This window comes from Pocillopora verrucosa, chromosome 2 (genome assembly GCF_036669915.1).
Source record: "Pocillopora verrucosa isolate sample1 chromosome 2, ASM3666991v2, whole genome shotgun sequence".
NCBI classification, from domain to species: Eukaryota; Metazoa; Cnidaria; class Anthozoa; order Scleractinia; family Pocilloporidae; genus Pocillopora; species Pocillopora verrucosa.
In genome coordinates this window covers 178,441-201,877 of record NC_089313.1, presented here as the reverse complement: position 1 = coordinate 201,877, position 23,437 = coordinate 178,441, and the positions used below count along the sequence as shown (strand labels likewise).

The following is a 23,437-nucleotide window of genomic DNA, read 5'->3' as shown; positions in this document are numbered from 1 at the left end:
AAAAGATCACTAATCTTTGGCGGTGGATTATCAAACAGGATAAAAAGAGTTATGATTAATTCAACTGTTTGGACATCAAACATATAACAAACTTACATTTTATCTTCTCTTCGCGTGTGCCCCGGGTTAGAAGCACAAGACCACAGAGCAAATCGCGAAATGTCATTCCCTTGTTTGTACCACCAAACGCTGTGTAAATTTGCTGAAACACAAAAGAAATGTTTTCAAGGGTTTAAGATTTAAGCTTAAGGTAAAGAAGAAATCCGATGTAAAGATGCAATTCCCTTACCTCAGCCACTTTGTTAGGTACACCATCACCAAGAACTTCACGGGTAAACACCGGTTGGGGCATAAACCCACTGACACCGGAACATCGTTTGAAGGCCAGTCTAAGTCGTTGCATTTCATCGTCTGTAACTGAAGGAGTTTCAAACAAACAAAACGAAAATCAGCTGGAACATGCATCGAAACTTACTTAACCTGGTGAACAGGTCTTTCAATCGTGACAAGAAAACTTACCTCTCTTCGTCGCTTCCTCATAAGGGAGGAAGCAAAGTTTTGACTCCCTAAGACCCATATTGAAGTAGTGTATAAACTCCTACATTTTTCCGAGGTTGTCGTAGTCCCGATAAACAAAGTTACTAATAAACATAGCACCTTGCAAAGTCCTGATCCCGATAAAAACACTCACACACCTTCCTGATTCCTGCTCGTGACGTTCAAAGCCTCGCTTCGGCAACTGCTTCGTGTTTCTAAGCACTGTTGCACTGTGGGTAATATAACTGCGCGGGAGATTTCAATAATTTTGTACTCTAAGAACTCAGGTTTGTCTCCGCAAATTTTTGTCGATTTTATGAAACAGTGTATGGTTATCTCACCATTAAGGGAGTTTATATTTTTTATCCTTCACTGCTCTTTTCCGATGCAACAAGTTTCCCTCCGAAGGGGTGGGACAATGAAAACACTGTGACTCCTTAGTTTACATCATCTCTGTGTTTCCTTAACATCATGACAGTTTCAAGAGCAAATAGATAAAGGGGCAAGTTTCTAAAGAAACTGTGGTGCTTCGTCAGTGGGAGAGTATAGCAGGTAATTTAGTGTTGGTTGACAACTGAGTTGAAAACGTAAATTAGCCACCGTAAAGGGTAAAAAAGCTGACGTTTCGAGCGTTAGCCCTTTGTCAGCGCTCGAAACGTCAGCTTTTTTACCCTTTACGGTGGCTAATTTACGTTTTCGCAGGTCGGTAGAACAAAGGAAAGTCAACGCGACATCTGTAACGAAAAGTTTGGGCTAAAAGCCTATTTTATTACTTCAAAATAAACCGAGTAGTTACATGTTCAAAAGACCGCAAAATAATTGACTATACACCGAATGCGCATATCGTTTTTATTTAATCATTAGTGGCGCGCTCATTTTGATAGGTTCGGTTGCACGTGTCTATGTTCGCTACTTCTATACAGCCCAGTAATCTATGCCGGCATACTTCCAACAGTTCTTCGTCAAAACATCGAGACGGTAGAGTCCAAAATGAAAGTCAAAGTGCCACCGTGGACAGCTGACTCCACCTGTTTGATTCTCGTAAGATTCTCGTGGAACAGTGTCATGACAAGAATAAGAGTAAGAAGCGCAAGGGGCAATATTGTATACAAGTGATACCTAGTACTGTTTTCTACATGAAGTTCACTTCAAAAAGAGTTCTGATTTCAAGCAAGTTACGACTTCTAATCACAAGGAGATATGCGAAGGAAAATTGCGGCTCATGTTTCCACCATTCAAGTGGGATCCAGGTATCCTTGATAAGAAGACTGAACATTAATGCATTGTTTTCTTTTTTTGAGGGGGAAGAGGGTGGGGAAGGGAAAGGAAAGGAAAGTGGCCCGAATAGAACACACTAAATACTCACAAGAGAGATACAATCCCCCATAACACACACACACACACACACAAAATACACGAAAAAACATATAATAAGCATGTCACCATGATCCAGGCCTCGACCATATTTTGGTCTATATTTTTGTGGGGCAGGGTCTTGTATGTCTTTATAAAAGACGCACTCTTACCGAAGAGAAACACACTCTAACAACAAAAGAATGCATTCTAAAGAGAGAACGCACTCTAACTAGGTAAGAATGCATTCTAACTGAGAAAGAACGTAAAAAGAGACAAGAAAGAAAGAGGAATAACGGCCATATCCACATTTAGCGTTAAAACTCAACCAAAGGGATGCTGTGGAAAATAATTCCACAATTACAGAATTTGCTCTAATTCTACTTTAATATAGTAATGGGTAAACATCCCCATAAGAGTTGCTCGGGTGCCAGGGAAATTTGCTCATTATCTAACGAAGGTGGTCACTGAGAAAGCCTGTTCCTTAATGTTCACTACAGGAGGCGGGTAGGGGCGGAATTAAGAATACCGTTTGTAATAGCTGTTTTGTTAGTCTTAACTCTAGACGGTGGCCAATTTAAGTTACATGTATCAACCCAGTCGATAATACCAACTACCTTGTTCCAATCTGGAATCACTGAGTCAACATTATATTTCTGTCTTTTTTTTCGGGTAAAAGTTTATTTACGAGTATTTTACGATCGCTATAATATTTAAATTAGTTAGGTCTCCACATCTGATGATTAGTAAGAGGCTGATCCGAACTTGACAGACATCAAAATCATGAGAACCAACACTTTGCTGCAGGTATTCCCCATAGAGCCGATCCTGAAATCACAAAGACATTTCAGTATTCAGTCAGGGAAACTAATTCTCTATTTGATTGCACACAGGTCAAATAACGAGTTTCTTACGTCGTGCCAGTTCTCTTAATGGGGGACTAAAATAAGCGAACGCCGTTAGTTATCTTCCGCTATGATTTTACCCTGCGTTTTTTTTATAACCCACCTTGTCGGACCTTTGAAATAACCTTGGACGTATGACCTTTGCCTCCAAATAAGTATCGTCTTCATGTTTCCGTGAAAGTGTTGGTTTGAGTCGTAGAGCAAAGAGGATAGTGCGATGACAAAACCAAACTAAACGGTCAAAGGCACAAAAGTTAACTTAAACATGTAACCAATTTTTGGACAAGAAGTTGTCAGAGAAAACAGCCATGCACTCCTGTTGTTTCTCTATCCAAATTGACACAAGGTGGAGAGGTTAAAACAAAAACCAAATTGGAAAACATGCCTGTTACAAAACTCAATTTAGGTCTCTCATTATGTGCTGAGCACATTTGGGAAAAGGAAGTCCCTTAATTCCAATTACTATCAACTTTCCTTTATGTCATAAAATATGAGATTCCTAACAGGGGTCTTCCACTTTCACGAGGGTTTGCAGCAAGGAATAATCAAACTCCAGCCCTTCAGGGGTGAGAATTCAGTTTAAAAACGTGAAGGTTTCAAATTGGAAAGTCAAAACTGACACCCACCTGCGATAAAGCTGTTGACAACAATCAGCAGCAAAACTCGAGAACAAAAGCATTTCCTATGAGGGTGTGGTTATTGATGCTGAGCTGCGGACGTGACTGTCAACATTTTTTCAACAGGTGCATGAGAGTAAAGAGATTTCACACATCAGCCTTTTTCATATCTTTATTAATGACTTAGAGAAATGCTTTGACTTGGAGTATCTCATTAATCTGTTGTTTTAGACCCTAGTCTAGACTGTGTGAACACATGAATTAAGGCCATTGCCTCTCCCATAATTCAAAAAGAATACTTTCAAACTGGTCTCCTTTTGCTCAATGACTTGCTCGCTTTTTGTATTAGATCAGTATAAACTACTACTTATACCTGTGCCCTGTACTAAGAACACCAGGCCAAAGATGAATAAAGTAAAACAAAAAGGAGTTACTCTTTGCTACAAGGAGGAGCCACAGTGGATGACGAAAGAAAACCCTAAAGTTGCTTAAGTCACACGTGAAAATTACAGGTAACTACTGAGCAATCGTCAACAAAAACAAAATACACAACACATTCTTATAATGGAGGGAACGTTCTACCCAGGCCCCCTAAGTTTTCCCAAGATCAATATCGGTAAGTAACTTCTACCAAAAAAGAAACAGTACTCACAGTTGTAATAACGAGTTTTTCTGCCCTTTCTTTTGCAACCAGCTCCATCCAGAGTTTCTCTTGCATTGCTACTTGCTAGGAAGTTAACCAATTAACACAAAGCGAGAGAAACACCCAACCAAAAAATATACCTTTCAATATTGCCCAGATTATTATGCGAACAAGGCCTCAATGTTAAGCAAGATATACAAAGAAGAGTTTGCAACTTTTATCTCGTGTTTGGTGAAAGGGTTGGTAATAATATATCTGAGAGCAGTCATTTTGGAGTGGATTGGGAACAAAACCAAAGAAATCACAACCCAACCAGTCAGAACAAAAGAAAAAAAAAACTAGATGGCCAGTGTAATTCTAAGAAAAAACCAAGCAAAATACACAACGAACCAGAAACATGTGAGTGACCAGTAGTTGTGGTGGTTTTAATCTTTGTTAGTTTTTATCCTGGTTAAAAGGGTACTAAAAGTGTTTAAGATCAATTACAGAGCAAAGTAAAGCAATGCACTCTTGGATCCCTCTAGACACTAAATTGAATATTATGCCCAGGTAGTAAATCTCTCTCTTAGAAGGAATACTAAATAGGGATCTGAATATCCAAAACAAAGCAAAAAATAAAGCAGGTCTTGTGGAAAGTACAAACAAAATTCTTTCTTTGCATGTTGGTGGCAAAAGATAGCTATTGCTACTCACGTATCAAGACTAAGTTTTTCATCCACCAAGTCCGCAATTTTCTCACAGTCTTTTTCCAGTGTGTTAAGGGTGTTTTGTATTGTTTGGTTAATTGTCTTTTCAATTTCTTTACAGACTTCTTCTATTTGATTGGCACATTTAGCTGGCTACAAAAGAATTAACAGAAATAATAAAAAAGACCAAAGAAATTCAAGGCAAAAGGAGTACTATACTACTTCTTGCAAAATTCTAGGACTGAATTGTTGCATAGGTAGATACATATCTGCAACAGTTTGTTAGCATCCATACAAATACAAATACCAATACTTTGATAATAAGGTTTTGCTTCAGTGTCTGTATTGACTGGAATTTTGAAGCGTGAATTTTCAGTAATTCATAGAAGATATGGTAACATTTTACCTAAAGAACTCTCTCCACTATGAAAATGTGGTCATAATACCCTAACATTTAGATTGACAAGATTGTTACACAGAGAATTGCACTAGATGCATTTTGTAGTCAATCAAAGTTGTAATGGTTCTTTCTCTTTCATTTAGAGACAAATTATTTAGTGATTTTTAAGGTGTGAATTTAATACAAGTTTCCCGTGGGAAATGCTAGGTTAACACTTAATATGTTAATTAATTCAGAGTTTGTCATAGAATATTTGTTTGCGCCTCACCTTGTCCAGTAGCGAGGGAATGTAAATAGTCGGCATCTCAAATCCTGCTTTGTTAAGTCCTGGCCTTTTACAAAGCTCCTGTGTTATCTGCATTAACACTTTCTACTCAAAAACAAAAGAAATTTAAAAAAAAAAAGAAAAAAAAAAGTAGAATTAACCATCAATTCTCTCTATTAGATGCTGTACACTATTTTTTTTAGAACTTTAGTTTCAACAATCTGATGCTGAATCAAACAATAACCCCTGATTGGCATTTTTCTATCTTTTCATAACTTTTCTACCTGAAAACATGTTGATATGGTGAGGAGAAATCCCTTTTTGACCACTCCTGGGGGTGAATCTACAAGGAGGCTAATTTCTATGAAATAAAATCCTTATTGTACTGACTTGCCATGTTTCTTTGCAAAGCAATTTAAAAGCAACTCTTCAGTAAAATTTATTTCAAAACACAAGATAGCCTCCATATATTTTTTTGGATAATGCATGCATCATTGCATCAGTTTGGCATACCTGCCTGTCACTTTCATGTCCTGCAGTGTCTGCTTTGCTCAAGAAAAATCTGATTCGATCTCCTTGCTTCTCATTCATTTTTTCTACCATGAAACACAAGTCATTTAATTATAGACAAAACTGAAGAGTAAAAATAGACATAGTAATGACTTAAATGTGGGTTTCTTACCAACTAAATTTAAAGTTCTCTTGCAAAGAGCTTGCCCAATTGGATCAAAGAACACAAAAATCAGATCAGCCAGATCACCTGGAGAAAGACAAAATATGTACAGAGTCTTACTACAAGGAAAAGGAAAATGTGGAGCAAATACAAGGAAGGAAACTGTGTGTAAACCCTAATGACCCTATGTTTGATATTGCATGCTCTTGGTGAGTCTGTGATTTGCTTTCATGAGGAAAACCAGGTGGTAAAACTTTTTACCACTTGATCAAGAACAGAAATGACACTTTACTGTTTAGAACTTGATCTCTCTGGCCATTTTTTAATAGCCGCATAAAGCTCCTCTCAGGCCACTGAGATGTAATCTTTTTCTCTTCAATGCCATAGAAGAGGGAGGGCTGGACTGGACTTTAGCATATCGGATGATTTTGTCCAATTACATGTAACTGCAGTGCTTTTTTTTTTTTTTACCAAAGATGAAAAGATCGATAGATTTGTAAAGGCAAGTAACAAGAATATCTGAAAAATCTGCTAAAACACCTGGTGTTAAGATCTTAAAGTCGGCATGGATTCAAAACTCACCCAACCAAAGGATAGACTCATCCACATCAAATGCATACTTCATGTCCCCATCAACAAGGCCAGGAGTATCAACAAAAGTCACGAGGCTAAATTTCTTCTGCTTTGACGTAGAAATTTCAGTTGTCAAGTAATCTACAACACCTGTTGAGAAAGATACCAATCAAAACACAAGAAGTGAAGACTGTTTAACAAAAAGCTGATTGAAATGCATTATCTATTTTGAAAATTTTCAAATTAAGTTAATTTTTTTCTCCTTTTGAAATATTTCATAGGCAGGCATCATTTCTGAGCTTTAAACAAATTGCATACTCCTGACATCACTAATTATCATTTTCCTGGACAGAAAATTCTTCCATTCTACAACATCTCCTTTAATTTGAACTATTTTGTAAGCTCTCAAACTAAGCCATGTTTTCTCAAGGTAACAGAAATTAAAAATGTGTAGTCACTGATCAGAATAAATAAAATGGTGTTGCACTATTACCTTCAAGATCCTGTAATGACTTGAAGTGAGGATACAGATGCAATGTGGCATTTCCCTGTTTATGACAAAAATATTGTACTTGATTACAAAATTTATAAAGATAGACTGATACTTAAATAGAAACTAATGCATCAAATATTACATCAAAAACAAACTTAGCAACAGCAACAAAGAAACAATTTAATTTGAAAAAGTCAACTTACTGTAAGTGATTCTCGTTTCTTTCCACTTGTAACAAAAGTAAATCCTTGGGTCTCTATCGCAACACCAGTCTTCTGCACATGCTCTTCTACGTACCTGGTTTTATGAACAAAATGAACCCTCCAAAAAATCTTAACTAGACCTTTCAATGTATCATTCAATCAATCAGCCAATCTTTCTGTAAGCACTATAACAAAGTTGTTGTTTTAAAGTTTTCTGCCTCATCTCTTTTCTATGTTTTTCAGTTGTCTTAATTATAAATTGAATGAAGTTATTGAGTTTGTTTTCATTTTGTGAGATTGAACATTACCCTTTGCAATCACTTGTTTAAGAAGCAAACATATAACCAAATGGCTGATAAGGGACTGAAATCTAACTTAATTAAATTAATTTCATTTTAACATGACCCTTAATGGAGGTTGCCAGAATCAAGTTAAGAGTGAAAATGAATACAGATCGTCCATGATCTCCACTTCTTTTCAATGGAGACAGGAATTATCAAAAAGAGTTTCCCCTTGCGACATGAACACATTTATCTAGCAGAACGGTAATAAGAAGAAAAACCATCAGCTTTGCAACTGTTCGATTTTACACCAAATTTTATGCTAAAATTATAAGAAATGTATAGCAGACAGAGCAAGAATTGATACTTCAATCTTGAAATAAATTGCTGAGTTACGTACCAATTGATAAAAGAACTTTTCCCTGCAGAATGGTTTCCAAGTAGCAAGATTGTAATCTTCTTTCTTGGAGCCAGTAAATTTAATCCCAAGCCACTCGCAATAGTGATAAGACCTAAGAAACAGTAGTAACAAAAATCGTGACCATCGTTTCATGGGTTTCCTCGAAAATAAATTCCAGCTGGACTTGTCCACGTCGACACCAAAAACACTTGGCCACTTTGGCAGATACTTTACCCCTCTCCTTCTCCGTGTACAAATCATGGCATTCTTTCAGGATTTTTTCGTTCAACGTCACAGCAGATGTGTCAAGAGCATTCGCTGAAGTCCTTTGTCGTCCTGACGGCATTTTCCGTCTGGGAGATCAACGGTTCTCACTGCACTGTGATCCTCAATTTCTCAAAATGTGCCGGTGTTCAGTCTCACCACTGCAGTGCATCATGGGCATTAAAATAGAGCACTTATCAGAAGACTTCTGAGCCCAGTTGTATATAAAAAGGAGGATAACGCTGTCCAACAGATAAATCGCTATCCGGCGGATAAGTGATAGCAAAACGTATAGCGTTATCGACCGGATAGAGTTTTATCCAGTGGATAGCGTTATCCAACCTTTGAACAACCGGGGCCTGATGTAAATTTCCGACAGCAATAAACTCTATTGTTTGAGTAATAATAACGTTAATGACGAGATTATGAAAATCAAGTAGAAAGCATGTCAAGTGTGATGAACTTCACGGAAAACTGGAATTCACCATACTCATATCCGTCGCACAGCAAATTACAAGTCATCTACATTCTTTCTTCTCAATGCCTTTCCCGATGCTAAAAAATTAATAAAAAATTGTTCGTTAAGTCAGCCCTCTTGAACTTGCTTGACTTTTTATCTAGGGAAGTTTATTTTTAACATTTAACGTCGATTAAGAATTGAAAATAACCACATTGATAGACAGGGTAGTGTACTGAAAATAAAAGTACTTGTACCAAAGTTAGTAATATTGCTGTAGGACTACTAATCGATGTGAAAGTACTGTAATCAAGTAACATGATTTTAGCAACTCATTAGATACTTGATCGATGAATAAAGACAGAATATAGAAAACAATTGAAGAGTGAGTGTCCCCACTAAATGAACAAACAATAACAATAATAATCCCAATTTGTCATAAATGAAACTGGCTTTCACTTCAGACATAATTTCGATGTTCACCGTTTTCTGAATTAGACAGTTATCCTAATCATCGACTAATTATCTAATGATGGGCATAATTAATCACAGTCAGTGCTTCTTATGCAAAATAAAATTATCATCACCTGACGTCATTAAGATAAACGTCCTACGTCATATGACCAGCGCGCCATTCGAAATTGTAATGCACGTGGTGCTCAGACATGTCGCCCACAACAAGAAAACGCCAGAAAAATTATATCCCACACGTTCTCGAAGCCGTGAAAATGCTGCAAGGAAAGGATCATGGAGCCTCCACCAAGAATATTTTGAAATATCTAGAGGATAAGTTAAATGATGAAATGAATGGTGTGAAAATTTTGCCTTCACCAGCTGATGGAGTGGTGAAATCCGCCCTCAGGGAGGCTTTGAGTTCTGGTCTACTTGTTCATTACAGTGGGGTTGGTTTAAACGGATCATTCGTATTACCACTGCACTCCAAAGGATTAAAAACAAAAGATATGGAAGACATGAAACAACAGGACAAGCAGAAATCTGTCATCACAAAAGAAGCAAAGTTGCGAACGATTTCTTCGCTGGCAAATAAACTTCAAGAAAGTGCTCGCCTTCAAAAGAAACCGGCCAAGGCGGACTCTGCCTCTAAACGTCGGCGGATAACCAAGCTTCAGTTGCCAGTTGGCGATCTTGAGTCAGACAAAGAAGATCAGTTTGACACTGGAGAGAATACAACAGCGTTAAAAACAATTTTGAAACTATCGCGAAAAAGAAAATTTACTGGCTCTAAAATCAAACGAAAGAAAGTTTCAAGAAGAGTCAAATTTCGTTCGCCACCCCGGGTAATTTTCATAACACCTTGCATTAAGAGACGATCCAAGCGCAAGAAGGCGGAGTAACATTAGCGGTAATCGTGGATATAACGCTGGAGGGCAGATAAAGGTTTTAAGGCAAACTGTAACCGAAGTACAAAGTAACAAAGAGTAAACTTTAATACCACGACTGATATGGAAATGGCAGTTAAAAACAAAGTAGCTCAAAGTATGTTCTGCTGTTTTGACAAATTATGTTCCATGTTGTGTACCAATGGCTACTTTCCTTTTCTTTGCATGAGGAGTAATTAATCGTAACAGTAGACCGAATCAGCCCTTTTGATTCATGCTACATCATCTATGAGGGAAAGCTTACCTTTGATGGATACTTCATCCCCTCCCCTCTCCTCCTATCAAATCCATTCCTAAATTTACAAGTCTGTTCTCATTTGTGTCATGTTGGGTTTGTTCATTTAAAAAGTTCAACGTTTGAAAAGAAAGCTCAGCTTTTATTGGGATGATGAGAACTGAAAAATAAATTTTTCTAGTGGGGCCTTGAAGTCCACAAGTCTTAAACTTTACTCCAGATGTTCACCTTTTTCAAGTGATATTTTTACAACTTTAGCCACTTGTCACGGGATTTGAACCATGACTTTGCAAGAGAGACTTCTGAAGATCAGATGTTTGTTTTTATTCCCATTATCACTGGATTTAAGCTTGTCAATGAGCTCTCTGACATGTGACATTTCAAAGCTTTGCCTACAGAACCACTCCTAAATTTAATAAATTATTCTTAATGTAACTTTTTATCCTATATGATACCAGTTTCCTAAAGTCCCTGAAATGTTAATAAAGAACCTCATTTTTGAATATGGCAATTTGTTGTACCACCTGATGCTGTGGTATTAACCATCAGATCAAATGTAGATGAGAGGCACAGAACTAATCAACAAATACATGAAACAAGATATCAATTAAATGAACTGCAACAGTGATACTTCTATTTTCAGTTTTATAGCATTTCCCTTCAGATAAAACTTGGTACAGGGTACAATTTGGCAAATTGACAAATTTAAAATGGTTTTACCATTGTTTGTATGGTGCTAAATAATAAATTTCTTTCAGGCCACTAGACATTCTACCATCAGTAATGTGAGCCTTGTCCTCCCTCCTTACTTAGAAAGTGAGAATGTTGATTGGTCTCAAAATTAATTAGAGTAAATCTATAAATCTCAGAGGGATAAATATGTTAGTTTTGCCATGTTGAGAATCATAAAGTGATGACCAAGTCCCTTTTGATTGGCTTGATTTTCACTGCAATTGATTTTATTCCAAGTCAAAGAATAACACTTAGGTAGTTATGCCTTAAACTTCATTTCATGGTTGCTCCCACAAAGGCATAAGGCTATCAGTATTTTTGTCTCACTCTTATACTGTATTAGGTAAACCCTGATGTAAACTGAGAGCCCATGAGCTCACACACTGCCTGAAAGTGATACTTGCATAAAGTGAAGCTGGATAAGAAAGTGAAGCCAGATAAGAAAGACGCAAAATAACTAGGGAAGACAAGAAGGAAATGTTTACTCCTCAGCCTTTCAATTAATTATATTTCACAACTATCTATTCTTCAAGTATTTGTTCAATCAGGATATGGCAGGTTTCTGATCATTTTTCTAATTGTCCTTAAGTTTAATCTTATGGGCTCTTGTAATACCATGACAGAGCACATAAAAAACAATAAGTGCCCCTTTACAAACAATGTAATGGCTGTCTTTCTATCACACAAGGATATCATTTCTTTATTTTGGCTGAAAGGGGTTGTTAAGTTAAATAAGCCCAAGATAAATTTTCAGAAACAGTTTACAAAATGACCATTTGAAAAAATAAAGTGTGTATAAGGAAGCCAGTTACCAAAGTTAACTTATTCTATAAGAAAATGATTGAATCAATTTATGAAATGATGCATATTGAAAACAAATTTATGAAGATCTTTATTTCAATCCATCTTCTGTTGCACACATTTAGTAGAAAACATCAATTGTTAACAATTGTACTGTAAAAATTACAGAGACAGAAAGATTCCAAAAGTGTGTTTCCTTATTAAAGATCTTATTAAAGATGAAACAAAGATTATAGAATCTAATTAAGGCACCACACCATAGGAGAACTGAAGATGTGGTCAAGGAAAGACGTACTTTCTGCTTATCCACACACCCTGAAAAATTAAATTGTATCCTAACATTGTACCTCTAATTTCCCCTCTTGCCGCTCCTATCAATATGAAATATCAAAAATGATATGATAACTTAACTCTGTTACTCTTAGCCTGAGTGAGTAAGATTTATTCTGCACATAACTATCTGAAAAAGTCATCTTTTATTTAATGTTCAATTAAATTATTTAAGATGAATGAGTGGGGAATCTTCATTCTTTATTGTAAGTTCCATTTATATAATACACCTCTACAATTTAATTTGTTTAAGTATGTATAAAAAATTGAATATCAGAATATACATACAATATCGAAGTCCAACTTGAAATATGGAAAACAGCCTGGTGTTCAGTAAGGCAAGCAGACCATAACAAGAACATTTGCACAATGTCTCCTCAAAGAAATTCATTCCCACTCAAAATTTGTGTAACCAATGAATGTAATGTTCTGATAATGTCAGGACCAAGTTGTGTTTTGTCTAATACAAACCTCCATATAATGAAGCTTAGCCATATTAATAATAATCATGATAGCATGATTAAAGAACAATGAAAACTGTAAAATTCTACCCAACCCCAACCTCTAAGCGAGGGCAGAATCAATGCACCTGACTTAATATAATAGGTTAACCATTATCATGGATCAACAATGTCAATTACTAAATGACTTGTTTAGTTAACTATTTGTTGGCAATTTAGTCCAAGGTTTTAAACAAGCACTTAAAGAAGTGTTCATTTCTTTCCTACATTTGCTATATCATCTACTTACAAGAGAGGCAGAGAATGCTGCCCCTCATCACGAGAGAAAGTCAATCCATTCAGATTCTTTCATGAATTCATAGAAAGTAAAGAATCAGCTAAAATTTTCTCTTTAGCAAGAAATAAAACTGTGGGGTTATTTTGTACTCTTTCTCAAAATTAACCTTAACCTGAACTTCCACAGTACACAAGTCCACAACCATTCATCTCTGATCATCAGCCAGGGTTGTGTTGTAGAATGTTGAAGAAGAATCCTTGTTTAGTATAACATAGCAGCTGTCACACACAGGATGCCACTTTGATGTTTTACTTCCCATCACAGACTTGGACAAACACTGTTCACAGAATATTTTACCACAATGATGGCAGTTTTGCTGGGTTAGAAAGATTAAAAAACATTATAATAAATAAGCAAAGTATATTTTATTGAATAATGTGATATTTTTTTCACAAGAAATGTTTTGGTCTGTATGCAAAGAACTATTTGTCAGACAGCCTGAATTACAAACAAGGCCACCTTTCCCAAAAGGAAAACTCTTTGTCTAAAAACTATACCTTTCTTGAACTGATTGTCAACAAGAGTGAAACAGCAGTTCATTTATACTTTCACCCACCTTATCTTTGTTTGCTTTCAATACTTTTTGGCAACTTTTACATTCTTTAATGTCATCAGGATACTGCCAGCGAACATCTGTTTCTGATTCATGAATTTGAGCAATTTGCATCTAAAAAATTAATCAAAAACAATTTTCTCTCATCATTGATAAAGATATTAACACAACTGAATGGAATATGATGCAATGGTTGATCCTGAGGGAGGCACCGGAAAAACAAAAACACGCAACGGGGTATAACAAGAAATCAGCTGAGCATCAAAACCATTGCTCTTTATTAACTGTAATTTGACCAATCACCTGTAAAGACTGGGATAAACGCACAAAGTCTCTCTGAACGGTCTCACTTTGGTTTAGTTGTTCAGTCATTGCCTGTAATTGGTTTCTCAATTGTTTGCTTTCCTCTTCTGCCTTAGTCTGCAATAAAAAATAGGTGACATTTTCTTCACTAAGATGATAACAAGTTAACCAGAAGTTAGTATCACAATTGTATTCGATTGAATTTACTTTAATACAGCTACTTGGGTTTTTTTTATGTGGAAATGCCCAACACCTGTTTTGGTCTTTTCAACTCCATACAAAACACCAAAAGTTTGCATTTAAGTTGATGAAGCAATTCATTGGGTAAAGCTGGAATTAATTTTCAGCATGATGGGGATGTCATGAGACAATGACTTCATGATAAAATGCTCTGAGCGCTGCATGAAAAAAAAGATGCTTCAGACATTCTTAAGAGCTGGGACAAGATGCTCTACTACAAGTTGCAATTTCCTTATGCAATGATTTGCATACTGCCTTTATGATGGAGCACACACAATCAGCCCTAAGGAATTATGATGGAAAGAACACCTGGAAAAGGATGATAAAACTAAATTAAAATTTTAATACCTTTTCTGCATTAACTTCATCCAGTTGTCCTCTAAGAGCAATGATGACTTGTTTAGATTTGTCTTCTGTGTTCCTTATGGACTGACCAGACACGTTAAGCCTGGCCTGTGCCTGTGTATCACACCAACATAATTTTAGCACCCTAACTAGGCAGTCATTTTAGATCCCAGTTGATCAAGTTGTACAGCATCTGCCTAGACTGGTGGTTATTTCAATAAAATCTCAAGGGTCTATCAGTCGAAACCTAGTGACTTAAAGTTGACAGTAACACTAAAATGTGAATCTTACAACTTTTTAGTGTTCATGTCTGTATGAACTATGTTGATTAACTTACACATCTTTTACATGAAAAAAGTACATAGCTATAAAAACCTATTCAAAATGAATAATGTTACTCAAAAGACACATCTGTACTTTCTGACAAATACCTCTTCCCTGGCTTTTTTTTCCTTATCACACTCTCCTCTTAGTCTCTCTAAAAATAAAACAAAAACCTCACTTCCAATTGAAGGTAACAATTTTTGGAAGGGGGAATAGGTTGAAGTTTTATCAATGGTGGATAATCATATGTACATCTCAATGGTTTCTTTATTTTTTCTTTTTTTTTCCAGAAAGAAGGGAGGGAAGAAATGAAATTGTAAATAAATTCTTGCGGTGCAATTGAAGCTCTAAAATGGGAAATAAGAGTAGTTCCAAAGGATAAATTTACACACACTTCTTAAATACAATTAGGTTCTCATATTAAAAAACAAAAACTGTTCCAATTGCTCCCATGAGCATTGAAGAATCCAGACAGAATAACATTTTCATTTACAATTGATGAAAGACTCACTCTTACCAAGTTCAACCCTTGTGTTATCCACATCCCCTTGAAGCATTGCTTCTAGACTGTCCTTTGCAACTTGTTCTGCCATCACACGATCCTTCAGGAAAGCCACCTTAAAATAATATAAAACAGTTCATACACAAGAGTAGAGGGGGAATCCCTTTTCTAGCACCACTCAAACTGCTACACATCAGCACATATTTGAATTTTAAGAAAATATATCCACTCCAGGGATGGTTTGCTCCACCAACATGGTGAAGTCTTCATCATTTCATGGGATCATCATGACAAGCATAACATCACATGAACATTACTTTACAAAACAAGCTCATTTGTTGTTGATTTCTTCTCACCTCACTTCTTAGCTTTTCCTCTGTGACCTCAGAAGCTGCTCTAATCTGCATCAACTGCTCATGCATTTCAGCCAGCCTGGCATCAGAGTCCATATGAGTCAGTTGCTGAATAGCATTGTTTTGCAGTGCAACATATTCTGTTCTAAGCTGCGAAAGCTATAAATGTGCAAATCCCATCAAATTACAAGCATGCACAAAAATATTCCAACAATGACATGTGTTGTAGTGTATAGTGTTTAACAACTTGAAGCAAAGGGATAAATAATTAACAGCAATAGAGATACATAAATAAATATAACTAAAAAACACTAGACAAAGTAAAACAGCTTGTACAATTTATCAAATGTATAAATTGGACAAAGTCGTTGCCAGGGTTACCTCCTGCATCAACTGATCCCTTGAGGTTACAAGCTTTGCCTACAGAGGAAATAAACAAATTTGTTCATCATGTTCAGTATCACTTTCAAACAACCGGTAAAGCCAACAAAATTGTCTGCAAAGACTTTCATTTAACTGTGTTAGACTAAAAACTTTAAACAACCTTGAAAAAAGTTGATGATTATGCAATCCTTACAATTTGAGTTTGGGCGCCATGTTTAGTTGCCTCAAAGTTCTCCCTTAGCCCAGCAATCAATTTTTCCAACTTATTGTTTGTCATTGCATGATTGTTGATTTGCATCTGTGCATCCTCTGCAGCACTTGACACACTCTCCTCCAACTTGCTTCTCATCTTTTGTTCTTTAAACAATTCCTTCTATTAAAAAAAAGTAAGTTTTGGGAATATGCAATTGAAAGGAGGAATAAAATTATAGCCCTAAAACAGAACTGTCTGGGTGTTTCTACTACTTTGACTTCTTGCCATTTACCTTTATTTTCCAGGCTTTTCCAAAGAGAAAGATATTTTTTGGTAGTTCATAGATACCAATGAACACGTAAAATTAACCATAACTAATTTCTGATCAGACTAACTAATTGAGTTCAAGTAAAACAGCAAGAATTATTACAATTTGCAGCACATTTTTAATTAAATTAATAAGCAACTTTTTAACATTTGGTAGAGATTGTACCTTTTCTTGATCCAGAGCCACTTGTAAATTAGATGCCAAGTTTTGAAACTTCTGATTTTCATCCTGCATCTTTTGAAGCTGCTTTTCATAGTTAACACACATGGCACAAGATCTGTTCAAGCTGCTTTCATGGGAAACTTTTACCTGCAGAATGCACATATAAATGTATATGATTGAACTCTGATAAACAGTTCATTGTGTCTCAGTTAAGACATGTTTTGAAAGAGAGAGTAGCTATGCACCTAGGAATCTCTTGCAACAGTGAGAAAAATTCCAAGAAAAACACAGTTACAAAATAGTTTGAAGTAACCAATGTTTCTTCAATTGTTCTAATAGCAAATCATGGTCATATGTAGTTTAAACAACTTTATTTGATTGTAATGGAGGGAGGATATATAGAATAGTACTACTATATAAGAACTAGGGTCAGTAATGTTTGACAGTAGAGAGCTTGATAGATACATCACTAAGATACAAATGGATTTATAGCCATACATTTAGAATTGAATGCAAAGGATCAGATAAAATGATAAATGTTAAGCTCTCATCACTTCATCAATACACTTTTAACACCTCAGACAAACTCACAGCTTCCTGGAAATTCTTCCAGTCAACTTTGGCCCCAGATCGTTTAGAGGATAACGGAGGTCTGGAAGGGAGGGAACTGGGTCCATCAGCTGGAGGTACATTAGACAAGGCACCTGATGATAGCTCTGGATTTAGCTCCTCTTCAGAATGTGCTCTGGAAACCTCACTATTGTTATCTGAAATCACAGTTATTCAAAGCCTTCAAAATAAAGTTGTTGTAGACAGAAAAGAGTTCCCAACCATGATATGTATTGTAAAAAGCAGGACCAGTTATGACTTGGTTAGCCAATCAATTTTGAGGATCAAGATCCCCTCTCACAGAAGTGCTACAGAGAAAATAAAAAAAGATATTTATAATATGTAGGTCTAGCTTATCACATTTAACATTACAATCAGGTCAATTCAAGAAAGTAATTTAATAGTCACAGCTCACTCTCACGACTCCATGTTATGTCAGATGCTGAGTGTACTCTCTTTAGTCTTCCTCCATTGTCTTCCTCTTTTGTTATTCCAGGAAGATTATTAATTTCAGATGAAACCTCATTTGTGCAAGGAACTGTAGGAATGCTGTCCCATATTGAACCAGATTCTCCAGGCACTTGTGGAGATAAAGGCACATGGCTAGGCTACAAGGACAGACACGAATAACAAGTCATTGAAACACAATCAAAAATTGATCAAGGAGAAGGAATACATTGAAGAATTTGATCAAGCCAATTCCATATCATGATGAAGAACATGCTATGATAAATCTAAACTAAAGGTTCAGTGAGAGAGTGGTAACATGATGCCATCATGTGCTATACTGTCAGTACAACTAGATGGGTGACCTGGCTTCCACCATGGCTGGCATGAAAAAGTAAACTGAAGGTAACTGAGCATATTTAAATTATTTTAAATAGGTTTAATTAGTAAGTATTTTATTTGCTCAAGGTTTATCCTGATACAATAAAAATTGAAACAAAGAAAAGTACACTTACTATGCAACCCTTTAACACTGGATACAAGTCCAAATTAGAGACTTATTAGTCAGGGAAAAGTTTGGTGACTGCACTTCAATTGATTTTTATCAAATATGTTTACCTGTTCATTAGTTGGCTGTGGGGATGTCTGCGGACTCTGCAGATCAATAAGTTGGCCAACCTGTGGTTGTTGTTTTTGTCCCTGGTGCTCTTCCTGTTGCTGCCCCTGTTTTTTCTGAACAGCAGCTTGCTGAGCAGGTGTCAAGACATTCCATACTCTGGTGAAAGCTTCACTCTGTACCTTAAGATTCTCTACAAACTGTACATTTGCCATCTCCCATGTCTGCTTTAAATCATTGTGTGACATTTTTTCTTGCTCTAACAGTCTACAGACTGAAGGAAATATGAAAATTTTTAATCGGTACCATTTGACAACAACTGACTCCTCGCTGCAGTATAAAAGAAAAAAAATGACTATTTGCCTACTTAGAAAAGCTATAATGGGGATTAGTGGGTTGCTGCTGACAACTGACATTTGAACATATTGTTATCTTCAAACTTACCATTGTGAAGCTCTTTTCTTAATTTCTCAGAGTCTTCTTGCAAAACCCCTACAGAATCAATCACAAATTTCAAGTTAACTTTGTTAGCACAATTTCATAATCAGAAATTTGCAGATAATACAGACATGCTACAGACATGGAACAGACATAGGAAGGACATGCTACAGACATGCTACAGACACGCCTCAGACATGGTGCGGACATGGTGGGGACACGGCGCAGACATGGTATGGACATGGTGCAGACATTGTGCAGAAATGGTGCGGACATAGTTCGGACACGCTACAAACATGTTATAGATATGGTGCAGACATGCTACAGACACGGTACAAACATGCTACATACATGTAATAGACATGCTACAGATATGCTACAGACATGCTATAGACATGTTATTGATATGTTACAAACATGATACAGACATGTTACAGAATGGTACAGACATGGTACAGACATGTTATAGATATGGTACAGACATGCTACAGACACACAGTGCAGACATGTTGTAGATATGGTACAGACATGCTACAGACACACAGTGCAGACATGTTGTAGATATGGTACAGACATGCTACAGACATGTTATAGATATGGTACAGACATGTTATAGATATGGTACAGACATGTTATAGATATGGTACAGACATGCTACAGACATGTTGTAGATATGGTACAGACATGGTACAGACATGGTCACAACATGCTTCAGACATGTTATAGATATGGTACAGACATGCTACAGACATGGTACAGACTTGGTAAAGACATATTATAGACATGGTACAGACATGGTACGGACATGGTACGGACATGGTACGGACATGGTACAGACATACTACAGATGAAAGTGAAAGTAACAACTGACCCTTTTGAGTATTCAAGACAGCCACATACATCTCTAGATCTGTGCGTGATGACCGCTCAGCCTCTAGATATTGGTTAAGCTCTTTTACCTTCAACCAAATAAAAAAAAATGCATTTGAAAAACCTTATAAAATGAGCTCTTTTTTGATCAACTTCCTTCAAAAATAATGTTATTTCTATAAGATTGGAACTGATCTGAGTTAGTTTTAATCTCTTGATCTAGTTATTTCTTTCTTTTTCAATGTTCGTATATACCTTTTCTTGCAGCTCTTCAAACCTTTCCCTTGAGAAAGTTTCTCCACCATCTGATTTTTTGTCATTTTTTTTATTTTCTCCTTCCTGATGACCAAAAATGACAGTAAAAAGACAATGTTTGAATAATATGGGAACACAATTGAAAAATTGGAACTTTTTAATTGTGCTAGTCAAAAAAATACCCATACCCATACACATACCCATACCCATACCCTTGTACTAGTGCAGTGTTTTTAATCTGACCCCTGTCCCACTCTTCTAAAGATCTCATTTATAAATCCTATTTTCTTTATGCATTTGTGACAAGTTTCCAGCAGCACTCTGTCAGGGTTGGTATGGATATCATTTGGAGCTACAAATGCTATTACTAACAACACAACAACACACCTTAAGCTTGGCCTCTGCAATTTGCAACTTTTCTTGTAAATCTTTTAATTTTGCTTTTGTGAAGGATAATTCCTAATAAAAAATGTCATAAACAGGAAGGTTAACAAAAGCACCTATTTACAAGATGACCAATTATTGATGAACATTAACAAATTCCTTTTTTGAAATAATAATATAGTTCCAAATACAGCAAGATAAAATGTATTGGATAATTTAAAAATTAAACTTTATCCCTTAAAAAGCTGAGTGTTAAGTTGCTATGATATATAAAGAATTGTCTTGTTAACTGGTATATAAAATTTTTAATGGTTCATGGTACAAACAAACATACAAAGAAATCAAGATTTTCTGTTAAGCATATCAAAATAACAACAAAAAAAGGGTTACCTCCTCTAAAGGCATAACAATTGATCTCCAGGCTTCTGCATCCTCTTGGGCCTTTAAAAAAGATGGAAAAAAGTTTTTTTTACAATATCTAAGGGTAAAACTATAAGCTGTCTGCAATTTCACTTCTTTTCTTTTTAAAACTCTCCAGGAACTGTATCAGCTTCCTCTTATGAAGGGGGCTCATAGCCATGTTCTGTTAACAAAATCACTATCATGACAGAATGTTTCAAAAACCAGTGTCATTGGTTTGTTAATGATACCAAGTTTTCATCATCATCATCTTCTTCTAATGTAGAGTTGTAATGTGGAGTGGGTCAACTGGTTATTTAATAAATTGAGTTGTCTCATCTTAACTGTAAGTCGAATTTCTAATTATACCTGAACAACAAAAATTTCATTCTCAATAACAGTAAAAGTAGTAGGAGGCCACATGTAGGGAGGTTAACTACAAACTTGTGGCTATATAGCACAGTTAGTGGTAGTGCCCAATGATGTACTCAGGAGGCACAGGTTCACATTTTATCACAGCCTCTATGTTTTTCCATGCTTCTTTTCTGCAATTACTCTGATTACAGATCACTTGTGAGAATATTTTTTTCTTGTCAGTAACATTAACTTGCATTTACCTTTTCCATGCTTTTCTCCAAAGATTTTCCATCAGGTGATACAGCCTCATCTTCAACAATAGAATTACCACTTGCTGTAGTGTTCCTTCTTATGACATTGACCACTGCATCAGAGATCCCTGACAACATTCTTGGTCTGTTGCTACTCTCCTCTTCCGTAGAAAGGAGGGACTTGAGGTTTGTTAATTCATTTTCTAATTTTTTATTTCTGGCCAGAAGATTGTGCTTTTCTATTTCAAACTGTTCTGCAGAACTTTCCTTGGCCTCCCGCACAGACTCTGCAATAATAAAATTTACACAATTTACACATTGAATATATTCTCAAGGATTTGCCCATTTCTACATATTATATGACAATATCTGCTGATTATGTATTATGATATTTAAAACCTTTTTGGGGATGGTGAGCTTTAACTTTAATATCAAAACACAGAGGAAGTACTTCTTTGCTGTTTCCTCTTAATTAATTCAATAATTTAACTTACCAGACATGATGTGTTGTAAAGACGCAATCTCTTCTTGGTATTTTGAGCGCATTGTTTCTAGTTCCTCTTTCTGAGATTTCTCTGCCAAAACTGCAGCAGCTCTATATCCATCACCCTCAGCTAGAACTTTCTGCAGTTCATTTCTAAGCTTCCTTGCTTCTCCCTGGATTGCCTGAAGCTTTGCCTTTTCTTTTTTAAGTTCCTCTGAAAAGAAAATGACAAAATCCACTTTAGGGTCTATCACTCAGTACCAACAATCAAATTTGACCATGGCACCTACTGTCATTGGGTTGACACTTGATATTCCATACTCACAGGCACTGGGCATCATGTCAATTGATACCCACAAAATTATTTGCCTGAATGAAACAATTCATAATATTTTTGGTTTTTAATTACTAGCTAAACTGCTGTACTTTTATATTTCGAATTGTTTAGCAAAACCTTTTTGGCCTTTTGCACTGTAAGCATCTGCAAATGCCAAATCATAGGAATTTTAATCCTAACAGTGTTGTGAAATGGCGTTAAAACAAAAAAGTCATCAACACCATGACGAGAGCTTCCTTGAGGTACACTGACTTACATAATTGTAATGTAACAAGTAAAAACAAAGCAAACAGGTACAGCACAATAAGACAATGATGGCATGACTCTGAAGCCGAAACATTTTTAACTTATCATCACGAGTTTGAAATTTATTTAAATTTCAGTATTTCCACGAAGTTAAGGAAGTACATTCAGTTGCATAATCAGTACAGTGTCCACTTAATAGCTTACACCTAATAGGGGCAGGATTAACACATGTATTTCAGAAAGCATTAAAGAATTGAAAAATTATAAAATATTTCTAGGATGTAAAAATATATATACAAACTAGCCACACAGATTAAGATTTAAAAGCTGAAACCACAAACCTCAAATGCACACAAGCTTGTATTCTTGAAAGGCCAAATTCATTAAGGAACAATTCGAAATATTTACATATGAAGCAATGATACCTTCTCTTGCCATAAAGAGTTCTTTAAATTTTGCTCTTCTTTGGCCGAACTCAATTTCGTTCTGCTCCTTACTTCGTAGGAGCTGTTGCTCTCTTCGTCTTGACTCTTCAATGGTGGCTTTGAGCACAGCAATATCTGAAAAAACATTTAAAGACGATCAACATCTAGTGTCGTACAAAAGATTCAAAAGCTTTCATGAGATATTTCAATTTATTACCATCAGGAAGATCCTGTGAACTGCTTCCGAGTTCGTCCATATCCTTTTTTGATATGAAATTAATTTTATAAATATAAAGACGCCATATTGATTTCTAGGCCTCACTTTCAGACAATTTTACCCTCGTCTCCATGCGGACTACCAGTATGTAGGGGAAACCTGGAACCGTGATATGTTAGTGTCACACATGGCAATTACAACATCACGGACGACGAGCGGGGATGAAGAAATAACCGAAATACGAGTGGTTAGCGGAGAAACAAATTTAATACTTCATATGGAGACATATCAGTTGTATTTGCAGAAAACAATAGTGTTGTAAAGCCAAAATGTTTACAGTATACTTCGCTAAATGAAATGTGAAGCAAT

The 23,437-nt window shown here is 36.0% G+C and overlaps 4 protein-coding genes across 4 annotated transcripts; 1 reads left to right on the top strand and 3 right to left on the bottom strand.

The window, feature by feature from the left end:
* Window positions 1-40: 40 nt before the first annotated feature.
* Window positions 41-727, bottom strand: LOC136278907 (ubiquitin carboxyl-terminal hydrolase 32-like). Its single transcript, XM_066162085.1, has 3 exons — window positions 520-727; window positions 290-417; window positions 41-202 (listed from the first exon to the last, which is right to left on the bottom strand). The coding sequence occupies exons 1-3, from the start codon at window positions 575-577 to the stop codon at window positions 56-58; spliced, it is 333 nt and encodes a 110-aa protein (XP_066018182.1). The 5' UTR covers window positions 578-727; the 3' UTR covers window positions 41-55.
* A 3,736-nt stretch (window positions 728-4,463) lies between these two features.
* On the bottom strand, window positions 4,464-8,501 carry LOC131782574 (sarcalumenin). Its single transcript, XM_066162666.1, has 9 exons — window positions 8,264-8,501; window positions 8,030-8,141; window positions 7,349-7,442; window positions 7,146-7,200; window positions 6,662-6,802; window positions 6,089-6,166; window positions 5,920-6,002; window positions 5,410-5,511; window positions 4,464-4,894 (listed from the first exon to the last, which is right to left on the bottom strand). Exons 1-9 carry the CDS (start codon window positions 8,373-8,375, stop codon window positions 4,745-4,747), a joined length of 927 nt encoding a protein of 308 aa, XP_066018763.1. The 5' UTR covers window positions 8,376-8,501; the 3' UTR covers window positions 4,464-4,744.
* A 911-nt stretch (window positions 8,502-9,412) lies between these two features.
* On the top strand, window positions 9,413-11,241 carry LOC131782575 (histone H1-delta-like). Its single transcript, XM_059099324.2, has one exon. The coding sequence runs from the start codon at window positions 9,416-9,418 to the stop codon at window positions 10,103-10,105; it is 690 nt and encodes a 229-aa protein (XP_058955307.1). The 5' UTR covers window positions 9,413-9,415; the 3' UTR covers window positions 10,106-11,241.
* Window positions 11,242-11,985: 744 nt separating this feature from the next.
* Window positions 11,986-23,189, bottom strand: LOC131782579 (rab GTPase-binding effector protein 1). The gene is made up of 22 exons (XM_059099329.2): window positions 23,069-23,189; window positions 22,852-22,986; window positions 21,854-22,057; window positions 21,369-21,646; window positions 20,743-20,793; window positions 20,356-20,427; window positions 19,969-20,052; window positions 19,715-19,802; window positions 18,850-18,897; window positions 18,408-18,679; window positions 17,758-17,950; window positions 17,325-17,500; window positions 16,737-16,880; window positions 16,244-16,423; window positions 16,048-16,086; window positions 15,670-15,825; window positions 15,329-15,428; window positions 14,919-14,965; window positions 14,491-14,601; window positions 13,903-14,019; window positions 13,603-13,713; window positions 11,986-13,362 (listed from the first exon to the last, which is right to left on the bottom strand). The coding sequence occupies exons 1-22, from the start codon at window positions 23,106-23,108 to the stop codon at window positions 13,192-13,194; spliced, it is 2,817 nt and encodes a 938-aa protein (XP_058955312.2). The 5' UTR covers window positions 23,109-23,189; the 3' UTR covers window positions 11,986-13,191.
* Window positions 23,190-23,437: the final 248 nt, after the last annotated feature.

What these genes read in the sequence shown, in the direction of transcription:
- LOC131782579 (XM_059099329.2), bottom strand. Translation starts at nt 23,108, where the DNA reads ATGGACGAACTCGGAAGCAGTTCACAGGATCTTCCTGATG. An exon ending in TTTACAACACATCATGTCTG is followed by an intron (nt 21,647 to 21,853) that starts GTAAGTTAAATT and finishes TTATTATTGCAG; the next exon opens with AGTCTGTGCGGGAGGCCAAG. An exon ending in TAACACAAGGGTTGAACTTG is followed by an intron (nt 14,966 to 15,328) that starts GTAAGAGTGAGT and finishes TTTTATTTTTAG; the next exon opens with AGAGACTAAGAGGAGAGTGT.
- LOC136278907 (XM_066162085.1), bottom strand. Translation starts at nt 577, where the DNA reads ATGGGTCTTAGGGAGTCAAAACTTTGCTTCCTCCCTTATGAGGAAGCG. An exon ending in TGAGGAAGCGACGAAGAGAG is followed by an intron (nt 418 to 519) that starts GTAAGTTTTCTT and finishes AAACTCCTTCAG; the next exon opens with TTACAGACGATGAAATGCAA. An exon ending in TACCTAACAAAGTGGCTGAG is followed by an intron (nt 203 to 289) that starts GTAAGGGAATTG and finishes TTTGTGTTTCAG; the next exon opens with CAAATTTACACAGCGTTTGG.
- LOC131782575 (XM_059099324.2), top strand. Translation starts at nt 9,416, where the DNA reads ATGTCGCCCACAACAAGAAAACGCCAGAAAAATTATATCCCACACGTT.
- LOC131782574 (XM_066162666.1), bottom strand. Translation starts at nt 8,375, where the DNA reads ATGCCGTCAGGACGACAAAGGACTTCAGCGAATGCTCTTGACACATCT. An exon ending in AAAAGTTCTTTTATCAATTG is followed by an intron (nt 7,443 to 8,029) that starts GTACGTAACTCA and finishes TCATAAAACCAG; the next exon opens with GTACGTAGAAGAGCATGTGC. An exon ending in AGAAACGAGAATCACTTACA is followed by an intron (nt 7,201 to 7,348) that starts GTAAGTTGACTT and finishes TGTCATAAACAG; the next exon opens with GGAAATGCCACATTGCATCT.